The sequence below is a fragment of the Brachycentrus maculatus genome, unplaced genomic scaffold (assembly GCF_059751285.1).
Source record: "Brachycentrus maculatus isolate JH-2025_06_01 unplaced genomic scaffold, ASM5975128v1 h1tg000452l, whole genome shotgun sequence".
NCBI classification, from domain to species: Eukaryota; Metazoa; Arthropoda; class Insecta; order Trichoptera; family Brachycentridae; genus Brachycentrus; species Brachycentrus maculatus.
In genome coordinates, this window is record NW_028281199.1 from 1,003,701 (window position 1) to 1,016,144 (window position 12,444).

The 12,444-nt window shown below is 33.1% G+C and overlaps 1 protein-coding gene across 4 annotated transcripts in view; it reads left to right on the plus strand.

The window, feature by feature from the left end:
- LOC148302443 (uncharacterized) overlaps positions 1-12,444 on the plus strand; it is a 194,517-nt gene that overhangs the window by 81,354 nt on the left and 100,719 nt on the right. The window contains exon 1 of one of the 4 annotated variants that reach the window (XM_088271588.1): positions 1,248-2,947. The exons of the other annotated variants lie outside the window; for them this stretch is intronic. Within the exon in view, the coding sequence (XP_088127714.1) occupies positions 1,977-2,947 (971 nt within the window). The 5' untranslated portion in view covers positions 1,248-1,976. Of the gene's footprint in view, positions 1-1,247; positions 2,948-12,444 lie in introns of those variants that run through there. 4 annotated transcript variants of the gene reach the window in all.

Sequence of the window (12,444 nt, forward strand, 5' to 3'; positions counted from 1 at the left end):
AGAAAACAAGTTTATTGTTTTACAATTAAATTATCATTTAGAATAAGATTTTTTTAACCATTAAAAACATAAAATTATTTCATAAATTTAGTAAAAATTGTAATCCATGAATGCTTGATGTTTAGCGTTGTTTAAAATTTTTAATTGCCGCTTCGTACCTATATGTTTAATTTTTTTTTAGTTAGAACCTTGTCGCTCGAGGATATGTAAGTTGGTCACGCTCAAATTAGAACAATGTGGAACAATGAATGCAAACTTAAGCTTTCCGGTGCAACGCACTGAACTTCAAAACCTTCTCACGTTTCTGGTCGCCTGGTTCCGCGGATGACCTCACGGTCCGACAAAATGGGGTAATTTGTACATAATGAAGGGGGCAGAGAGACAATAGGTAACAATTCGACTGGTCACTCCATACTGACCGATCGCGTCCACCTGTCAGTGTGACTTTATACACGATATATTCGTAACGTGCGCGTAGAAAACTTCCTCGTCGAGAAATTTTATAATATCGCTTTCATTATTTACTCTTCACGTCTTATTGTTGGTAAATCAATAATCGGATCGGTGTTACCGGAAAAAGTGAAATTGATATGGCGGCCTGAGGACAGTTTGCCAGGTACCACCTGTACCGATAAGCGGAGAAATCTCGGAGTTCGAGTTTTTTTAACGATTAAACCAACAATTGAATCGATCTCTGTTCCAGATCATTCGTTCGTCAAACCTCGCGCTGCATCAGACTCTTCCGAAAGCCGGTTCTCGTCAAAAAAACGTGATATTTATTTCTCGCGAGCTACTTTGATAATGGTTGATAAACGAGATACCGCGGTCCGGGCCTCGATTTCGTTGGTAGTGAACGATTAACGCTATAATCACTGTCGTCAAGTCGAATTCGGTCCACTTACGCTGGAGCCAAACCCTAAATCTAAATTTCACCGAGTTGTTTTGATTTTGAGGCCAGTGTATGAATTTTTGATAAGCGGTGTCGTTTTCGGATCGGACTTTCCATTTTGCCGGCGTCTGCCTTCACACGAGAGCGATGTCTTACGGTAGAACAACGTGAAAAAAACTTGTAAACACGAAGAAAACCTCCGTCGCGGATCTTGGCCGCTCTAGTCGGTACCGTGCAAATACTAATTCTTACATATTGTTATAATTTATGTGTATTTAGCGAAGGCACGAACGCGCATCGCTGCCGGCCAGCGCCGATTTCTATCAACTACTGATTGAAAAGGAAAATACTCAATTCGTATCTGCCCTGAGTTGAGGATAGTCAAGTTTTTGTGATGAGGGCGATAGTTCGAAGAAAATCGGCGAAGTGATACCGCGTTTGGTGAATCGTGTGAAGTGACCCTAAAGTGAACCGAGTTGCTTTAACTTACAGTGTTTTTAGTGAAATGTAGATATTTTGACAGTTTGATACCGGCCGTTGCTAAGGGTGTTTGTTTTAGTAATGTGGCGTTATATTTTTGTTATTGTTAATTGCGTACAACCCAAGTGATAATGGTCAAGTTATGATTAACAGAATTTTGTTATTAAGGAGTATATTTCTTCAGGGATAAAGGATATTAGGACTTTAGTGTGTTTGTATTAGAATATAAAAGTAAAGTGTACATATTTTTACAACAGTTCATTAGCAGATATATATATACATTCAATCGGTGGAAAGAGCAATGATCTGATTATGTTGTGTATTGTCCAGTACGCACGCGATTTTGAATTGTTGCTGTAATGAACACATCAACCTTTTTGTTCTTCACGTAATGATAAGTGAAAGGAAAGGCGCATCTACGTGTTCATTACTTACATATTTACTATGTTTTTGTAACGTTTTCAAACGCCATTATAGTGAAACATGTAAAACTATATCAACGGAGACAATAATGATTTTCGAAACCTGTGAAAATGATAATGCAATCGATTGCGATATCAGAATAACCGAATTATTCTGAACCAAAATGAACTGTTCAGTGTGAACGATGGCGAAGGACCCACTGTCGTATTGCAACGCGTTAGTGCAGTTTGTGAAAGAAATATGCTGCTGTTCGGAAGCTGGAGATTGGTCTCCCATGACACAGGAACAGATTAGACGGGAGTTACAAAGAGAAAAGGAAAAGAGGAACAACCTGAGACGTCAGCAGTGCAGTCTCGCTGTTAAAGTCTTGAAAGACAAGCTATTTGGTGTCCGATTGAATAAAGTGCCAAAAAGCGACACTCCGAAAGAGAATTCAGTAGAAAATTCGCCTTTGAACAAATCCTCAGAGACCTGCGAAAACACTTGGATGAGACGAAGAGGATATGCCTATTCTTTCAGAAGTAATTTCAAGTACGAACAGAGCGACAACCCTGAAAATCAATCACTGGGCAAGCAGTCAAAAATAAGTTATTCGACCTCAGATGGTAACTGGTCTCTAAGTAGAGGTTGGAAGACGAACTCAAACAACGGACAAGATTCCATAGAACCAATCTACGTAGACCCGATAGAACTAAGAACAAAAGCCGGCGGTGTAAATTACTTGGAACACATTAGAAAACTCAAAGAAAAAGTAAAAACAAAGCGACACAAAAAATCTAACTCCTCCCGAATCAAAGACAGCAAAGTAACTAAAGAACAGATAAGATACGACAGAAATATTAAACGGCATATACGAATTCGCTTCATGCTTTCTTTACGTCTTCGCAAATATATTAGAAAAAAGGCTTCCAACCTGTGTCCCGATAGACCAAAAACAGAAAAATATCCCACAGTTCAAGTGCCTACGAGACATTTTCCCAAGGGTAGTGTGTGTAGATCCTTGGAATTGTTGAGGGCTAGTTCATCCCTTAGTTCTAATTTCGGGACGGAATCGGGTGGGAGAGTGTTTTTTGATGTGAAAGAAGCGATGAACGAAGTTCTTGCGAAGTGTATCGGAGGAGATGTTCCCGAAGAACTATATGCAGGAAACAAACGGTAAAATATATATTATTTAATCAAAATCTTCTTCTTCTTCTTCTACATGGTGTAAGCCTTGTGGCCTGTTTTAGGGAGGGACTAGCCTCCTACGATGTCGATTCTTAGCTGCCGATTCATCTTTTAGTGGTCTGCCCAGAGTCTACCACAGGGATGGCCGTAAAGTGCAATGTGGGGGAGTCTGGATGGTTCCATTCTCCTCACACATTCTCCTCATACCATTGTCTCCTTCGTTGCCTTCCCCACCTAACGACATCTTCCATCTCGCATATTTCCCTTATCCTGGCGTTCCCTATTCTGTCTTGTAGACTCTTGACAGATATGCTCCATAGAGTCTTTATTTCTGACACTCTTAGCGCGTTTGTGATTACGGTATATTATCAAGATCCAGTCCAAAAAAAAACTTCACAACAGCGGATAAAAAAATCAAGCAAATAACAGTTTCAAATATTCGTAATAATTTCAACTGATTTTTTCCTAAACACGCTGCGAATTTACATAAGGTGAAGGATATTGACTCTCTCAACAATACAGATATCTGGTGTTGACATTATGTTTATTCTTTATCTTTTCTTTTTCTTTTCTGGAGCTACACGTCTGCGTCTATTTGTTTGACTATGAATTAAAAACGTTGGCCTCTGTTAATTAGTTACTAAGCATTTTGGAGAATATCCATAAATGAAATAATTTCAGGGATGTGTCCAAAGGATTTTTACGTATTCCGAACTTTCAATATGTGTATGTGTGTGTGTGTGATCAGTTTTCATTAAATGAAACATTTGAATGTAACATGTTTTTTTTTTAAATACATTTTTTATCTAGTAATTCGATACTTTAATCTAGTAATACTGCTTTTATCTAGTAGCCGAGCATTAAAATATTTAAAAAATCCTTTCGTATTTAAATCAAATCATTTAAAAATTAAATAAATGAAAATATATACATAATCACACATGGAGATTATCACGATATTCCTAAAAGAAATTCTTTATATGCCCAAATATAAAACAAAATAATATATGAAAATATGGAGGGTAATATTATTAAATTAATTTTGTTTCAATTTCATGAATTTTTTTTTATTTTTTATCATTGTTTCCTGATAAACGTTCGATGAAAAAAACTTTAAACTGTCAATACATCGAACATTTATAGGCACCACAAAACAAATAAAAATGACAGCTCTACAGCTGACTACAGACCGACATAACCCGGATGCGATTGACAGAATTTCGTTTTGTCAAAATTCATTGATTCAACAATACAAGCATATGTACGCTTAAATTTTTCTGCACAATAAAATTACCGTTCCATCAGTATACAAAGCATTTCGAAGTCTCAGTTAATGTGCACAGTAAAACCTCGATATAACGGATCTCGATTTGACGAACTTCGGACATAACGGACAGAAAATCTAGTCAAATATAAGAAAATAAAAATCGTCCTGATATAATATGTATTAAATATTATGTATTATATAATATTTATGTATTATATAATATTATACATGCTTAAATTCAAGTATGCATGTAAAAAATTTTTGGCGACCATGATATTCACATTATACCAAGTCTCCGAAGACAATAAATAGAATTTGTTTGTGTTTTGTATTGTTTATTTATATCTAAATAAAGTTATTATATTTTCAAAATAAAAATATTTTCAGCTATTTTTATATATTGATACGCTTCCGTAGTGTAACGGTTAGCGTATTTAGTTACCGTGCTGGAGGTCCCGAGTTCGATTCCCAGGGGGGGGGGTTGAAAATAAATATCAGTGATTTTACACTCAAATATTTATTTCATATTACCCTGGACTGACCGCACATCGAATCCGTCAAATTTATAGTTCTATCGAGTGATCACCTCGCCTTCATGTAACTAACGATCAAGATAACACTGCATCAATACGATTCAGTGCCATATGCACCATTGGATGCGGATAAGGTTGAAAGAAAGAAGAAGATTTTTAAATACCGGTCTACGGCTTTAACAGACACCCCCTCACTCCAAATAGTCCGTTATATCGAGTTATTTATTTATTAGACCAGTTAATTTATTTACGACATTTTGATAGTGTTCAAATACTTAAAGTGTAAAGTGATCACTTAAACCAGCCTATGACGGTCGTCAGCCCCGTAAATTCCCAGACTTCCATATTCTTATTCATCTTTGATGAAATGTCAAAAAAAATAACACGAAAAATAACTCATATAATTGGAGATAATCCAGATTTGTGAACAAGTATTTGGACACACTCAAAACGTTATATCGAGGTTTTACTGTACTGAAATCCAATGGGTTTCACGATTCACGGTGTGACGATTTCCTCATTTGGCAATAATATAGTTTTGTGACATCATAAAGCCCCCTGTACCCGCCATAATATAAACCATAAATAAGTAATAACATGCTCCAGTCACTTCCGGCGAGCTGTACACTGTACACCAATGATACTCAACCTTTTTTTTCTTCGGGCCGCATACATATATTTGTAAAGCTACGCGGGCCGCAACACTATACTGGTATGACAAAAAATATCATGAAACCCACCACCCCCGTTTTTTTGGAAAACCATTTGAGATTTATAAAAATATGACCAAAACTATTTTAAAATATTTGTCTGTCAAATGTTGTTTTTTGGGAATAAATCTAGCGTGTGCAGTAGCAACACTCTTATACCAGATCTGATGTTGACACGACAACGACCATCCTCTTCGGATTTCCATGTCTGTACGTCAAAGTCGAAATAAATCTCAAGATATACGATTCTAAAGGGTCCGCCAAATAACTTTTTTTTTTTGAAAATGCTATAAAAAAAAAACTAACTAGCTTCGGCTGTGTGGCACGTAGCGCCGTCCTGTTGAAACCAAATGTTGCCAATATCCTCCTCTTCAATTTTTGTGAACAAAAATCCGTTCAACATGGCCCGATAACGATCGCCATTGACTGTAACGGCCACTCCTTGCTCATTTTCAAAGAAAAATGGCCCAATTATGCCTCTGGACCAAAATCCGCACCAAACAGTGACTCTTTTTGGGTGTACCGGCTTTTCAATGTATGCGTGCGGGTTTTCTGTGCCCCAAATACGACAATTTTGCTTGTTTACATACCCGCCAAGATCAAAATGAGCTTCATCCGAAAAGATGATTTTTTTGGCAAAATCGGCATCTTCTGTAAGTCGATCGCAGGCCCACTCAGCGAAGCGAAAACGCATTGGATGGTCAGTTGGCTTCAACTCCTGAACCAATTGGACTTTGTATGGCGTCATACCAAGGTCTTTATGCAAAATTCGTCTCAATGATGTCTCCGAAATGTTCAATTGTTGAGAACGACGGTGAATTGATGTTGATGGCGCTTCACGCACACTTTCTGCCACAACATCGATATTCTCGGGTGTACGCACTGTTTTTGGCTTTTCACGCTTTGGTTTATCGATGAGGATGCCAGTTTCTTTCACTTTTTTCACAAGATAACGAACATACGGAGCTGACGGTGCTTCTCTTCTTCCAAAAACCGTACGCAATTTTCGCACACATTCTGCAACATTACCATGATTTTCAAAGTAATGTCGCAATATTTTCCAGCGTTGTTCAAGCGTATACACAACCATATTCGCTCAGCGGAAGGATAAAACTAATTATCTGTCAAATCAGACATGAGCTAAGTGTTACCATTCACGAAATAAACACTAGTTGAAAAAAAAAACTTTAGATGGCGGACCCTATATATCTATAGAATGCCAGATTTTGTAAATCATGTTCCTGATAATAAATGTGTTGGGGGCCGCACAAAAAAGCTTGGCGGGCCGCATGCGGCCCGCGGACCGCAGGTTGAGTATGGCTGCTGTACACCGTCTCAGTTCAACGAACCAATAATAATAATAAGCAAACATTCACACAGTAAAAGTATTAGTATTCATAATTTTTTCGTGTAATTAATTTAGGTACCTACGATAAAATATTTATTTATTCATTTTTAATTTAAGTTTTACGTGGTAAATATCACTATTTCTTAAAATTTATTGTGACACGTGTTTCGATGCATGATGCGTAATGCGTCGCAAAACAATTTATTGTGACACGTGTTTCGATGCATGATGCGTAATGCGTCGCAAAACAATTTATTGTGACACGTGTTTCGATGCATGATGCGTAATGCGTCGCAACACAATTTATTGTGACACGTGTTTCGATGCATGATGCGTAATGCGTCGCAACACAATTTATTATGACACGTGTTTCAATACATGCTGCGTAATGCATCGAAACACGTGTCACAATACATTTTAAGTGTCAGTGGTATTTACCAAGTAAAACATAAATTATAAATGGATAGATTTGACAACATTGAGACTGCCGAATAAATTAATTAAATTAATTACATATTCACAACATTTTGAGTGAATTCAAACACTTGTTAACAAATCTGGGTTTATTTTTTCATTTTATTGATACCGATGAAGAAGATTATGAAAGTCTGGGTATTTGCAGGGCTAACGTCTTATCATATGCTGGTTAGTGATCACTTTACACACGTGTAACATTTAGCATTCTACCCATGATTGACAACCACTTTTATCACTTTTGACTGCTATACGTACCTGATACGCGGTAATTAACGATAAAGATATAACTGCATAGAAATGATGCAGTGCCCTATACACCACATGGATATAATAATGGTAAGAATTAGAAGTAGAAATGTCAAATGAAACAAAAAAAGTGCTATTTTTTTCTCAGTAGCTGGTACAACAATCTATTTATTATTGGTCATTATTTTTAGAAATCATGGAAGATCAAAATGCTTCTAGAAATTAAAACCAGTATTAGATTTTAATGCTGGCCAGATTAAGTTTTTAACCCATGTATTAGCTTACAAATGATCAGTTTATACAAATTAGATGAGCAGTAATAATAAACAGATTCATGACGTGGATTTCAAGAAAACTGTCACAGAATTTCTTGCAGTATTGATCACGTATTCAACTCTCTTACAACGATACTAAACATTTTTACATACTAAACTAGTTTACAATGATTAAAGAAAACACTTCGTTTTTTACCACTTGAGTTTTATTATAGACTACATGTTTCAGAAGTTAAACTTCCATCATTCAGGTCTGTATAATAACTATACAGACCTGAATGATGGAAGTTTAACTTCTGAAACATGTAGTCTATAATAAAACTCAAGTGGTAAAAAACGAAGTGTTTTCTTTAATCATTGTCTTACCACAAAGTTAATGCCGAAACAATAACTAAACTAGTTTAAATGCATTAATTGATTCGGCGGTCACTTTGTGGTAAAATCTATCCAATTTTAATTGAAGTTTTACTTAGTTAATACCACTATTTCTTAAAATCTACTGTGACACGTGTTTCGATGCATTCCGCATCATTTTTCAACACCGTTTATTATATTATTGATTTTTATAAAAGTTATTTATTTACAACATTTTGAGTGTGTCCAAATACTTGTTCACAAAATCTGGATTATCTCCAATGACAGGAGTTATTTTTATATTGTTTTTTGACATCTTATCAAAGATGAAGAATATGGAAATCTGGGCATTTACGGGGCTGACGACCGTCATAGGCTGTTATTATTTTTTATGGATGTCTCAAACTTAATAAACGCTACTAAATTATTCATTTGTAATAATTATTATTTTAAAAATGAATAGATTTTATCACAAAGTGACTCCGGAATCATTCAATGAAAATAAATTAAATATGTTAAAAATAATTGTTCAGTAATTAAGGCCCACGTTTTTAAGAAGGCGAATTTTCCAAAATAAAATGATGAATGAAAATATTAATTATATCGACTATTAAAACACACAAAACTATCCTTTATAGGTTGAGTATGTTAAATTAGATATTCCTCCCGTCTGACAAAGATCCATTACTTGAACATGGCAAGGGTTTCTCTGACATGCTCTGCTTTTATTACCGAAAAAAATTGCCTCATAAATTCAATAACATACATAGTTACTTTTATCAATTGTTGTGCGTTTTAAAATCATTTAGCTTCTTCATATGTATTATTAAGTTGATATATTTATTTACGATTACTCCATACATATCGCTCACTCCTTTCAAGAACGTCATAAATCAAAAAACTTGATTTTTCAGGAGAACGTTTTTAAAGTTTAAAAATATAACACAATGTATTAAAAATAAATATCAAGCCACTTATTGAAGTTTTTACTGTGCAACAGATCTTTTTAGGTAAAACCTAAAGGTTTTTTCTCCATTTGAAAAATATTTAGTATACTTAAAAAAATAATTAAACAATACTTTTTATTCAAAATGCTAAAACAAAATTTTTTGCCCTGTAGCGGGTAAATATTAAGTTAAAAATATGCCTCTTTTGCTGTGATATAGTACACTTTTTGGGCATTCTGAAAACACGCCCAACTGAAAATTGACAATTTTCGATTTATGACGTTCTTGAAAGGAGTGAGCGATATTACAAGTTGTATGGCTTACTCAGTTACCGGAATAACTTGCTTCCTAGAGCATGGTGGATGATGATATTGAAATACCATAACGTTTTATTGATAAACCAGGTTAGTTTGTTCGAGTGAGAGATACAGTAACTCCATGTTAATTTATACTGAATTATGTTATTTCTCTCATGTGTGGTGAATAAATTTAGTAGGGTAGTGATAAGTACATTTGATTACCACGCATGACGTTCCTCTGAAATAAAAATTAATAAAAATATCTGAAGAAAAATATGGAAGTCTGGACGGGCTAACGACCGCCAAAGGTTGGTCTATATATATGTATATATATATATATATATATATATATATATATATATATATATATATATATATATATATATATATATATATATATATATATATATATAACGTGGTAATATTTTCCTTTTGAAAATTAAGTGTAAATAATATGTAAAGTGGGTGTATAATAATAAAATAAACAATGTGTTGCTTTGTAATTAAAGTTTATTCTTAATTTATCTTTATAATAATTTTTATATCTATCTATCTATCTATCTATCTGATTCTGACAGTTAATAATCTTATCGGAAGTCTTTTGTTTTCTTCTGAGCGACGCATGCGGCATCTGGTGGTAGAACTGTTTTATGTAGGTGCTTTTTGTAAGTACTTAATAAAATGTATAGGTAGGTACCTAGTTATTTTATTACATCTCCCCCCTTGGGGATGAAAATTCATAGTAAAATTTTCACTCGTCCTCCGGATCATCTTCTTGTATAAGTTTAGTGATATGATTAAGTTTTTTTTTTTTTTTCTTCCTTTCTTTTTTCCTTCTTTTTTTTCTTTCTTGTTTTTTTTTTTTTCTTTTTTTCCTTTTTTTTTCGTTCTTTTTTTTTCTTTTTTTTGTATTTTTTTTTTCTTCTTGACCCTTTTAAAGTAGACACAGTTTTTCTCAATCCATTTGTTTTTTTCTTTTGAATTCCTTCATTTTTATTCAGATCTCTTAAAGTATCTTCTAATATAACCAAATGTACAACTTTTAATTGTTCATCTGCATTTTTATTCGATTCTAAAACTGGATTCCGGCTTAGACAATCTACTTCTAAATTCTTCTTTCCTGGAGTATATTTTATTTCATCTTTCGTAGAAGTTTTTTCTACTTTATTTTTATTTTCATTTTTCAAGCACTGTTTCTGTGTTATTTGTATGTCTTCATTTTTATTCAGATCTCTTAAAGTATCTTCTAATTTAACCAAATTTACAACTTTTAATTGTTCATCTGCATTTTCATTCGATTTTAATACTGGATTCCTGCTTAGACAATCTACTTCTAAATTCTTCTTTCCTGGAGTATATTTTATTTTATCTTTCGTAGAAGCTTTTTCTACTTTATTTTTATTTTCATTTTTCAAGCACTGTTTCTGTGTTATTTGTATGTCTTCATTTTTATTCTGATCTTTTAAAATATCTTCTAATTTAACCAAATTTACAACTTTTAATTGTTCATTTGCATTTTCCTTCGATTCTAATACTGGATTCCTGCTCATACAATCTGCTTCGAAATTTTTCTTTTCTGGAGTATATTTTATTTTATATTTTGTAGAAATTTTTTCCACATTATTTTTATTTTCATTCTTCAAGCACTGTTTCTGTGTAATTTGTAAATCTTCATTTTTATTATTAATCTTATCATCGTCCTTTGTTTTAAACCAGCATGTTGCTTCAGGGTGATATCGAGTTCCCTTATTTAATTTTTCACAAATCTTACATGGACTTTTATCTTTAATTTTATCACTAGTTCTTAGATTTCCACGTCTTCTTTGATTATCTTCTAATCGTTTTCTTTGATCATCTTCTAATTTTTCTCTCTCACTCCGAACATATTGTAGTAATTGTTTTAATACATCTAATGTTTCATAATCCATTTCCATTTAACAAAATTGTCGTTTTATAACGTGGTAATATTTTCCTTTTGAAAATTAAGTGTAAATAATATGTAAAGTGGGTGTATAATAATAAAATAAACAATGTGTTGCTTTGTAATTAAAGTTTATTCTTAATTTATCTTTATAATAATTTTTATATCTATCTATCTATCTATCTATCTGATTCTGACAGTTAATAATCTTATCGGAAGTCTTTTGTTTTCTTCTGAGCGACGCATGCGGCATCTGGTGGTAGAACTGTTTTATGTAGGTACTTTTTGTAAGTACTTAATAAAATGTATAGGTAGGTACCTAGTTATTTTATTACATATATATATATATATATATATATATATATATATATATATATATATATATATGTTCTGTAAATAAAAATAATTGTTCTGTTTTTAAGGCACAGTATTCGTTAAGTCGCAACATATTTTTTTCTAAAAACAGGCCACAATTTACGTAGGTAATTGATTTTTTGTTAAAACACCGTTTTTGCATTGAAAAAATAAGTTTTTCTTCAAAATAATTATACGGTTTTGATAAGAATGGAGTAATTGAAAGGTGAGTAGTTTTAAAAAAATATAAAAATATTTTATCTATATCAATTCTAAAAAACAAAAAATTCCATAATACATTCATTAAAAAAATAGGGCTTGGAAAAACGTGTTACCTCTACGGCCGTCGGCTGTGTTGCGTAGTATCCCCTTAAGTTTGAGACGTCTTTAATAAACAAATGAAATATTTTAAAAATTCTTGTTCTATAAACAGTAAACAAATGAAATTTGAAGCATTTCTCGTTTCGCTTTTTACAAGACTGCCTTTCTTATCAGATTCACATCACATCGTTTAAGAGGATAATATTTTTGACAAACCATTAATTGTTAAAATAGAATCCAACACATTGAATGGTGCTAAATATCATCGCACCTATCACAAAAGTGCTACAATTCAAAGAGAAGAGAAAATATTATAAGAAATTATTTTAATTTTGGCATATTGATGTCAACTTATTGTATTTAAAATAAATAACTGGTACATTGCTTTGGCTAAAATATGTAAAGAAAATACTATCCGACTTCTTATATAATT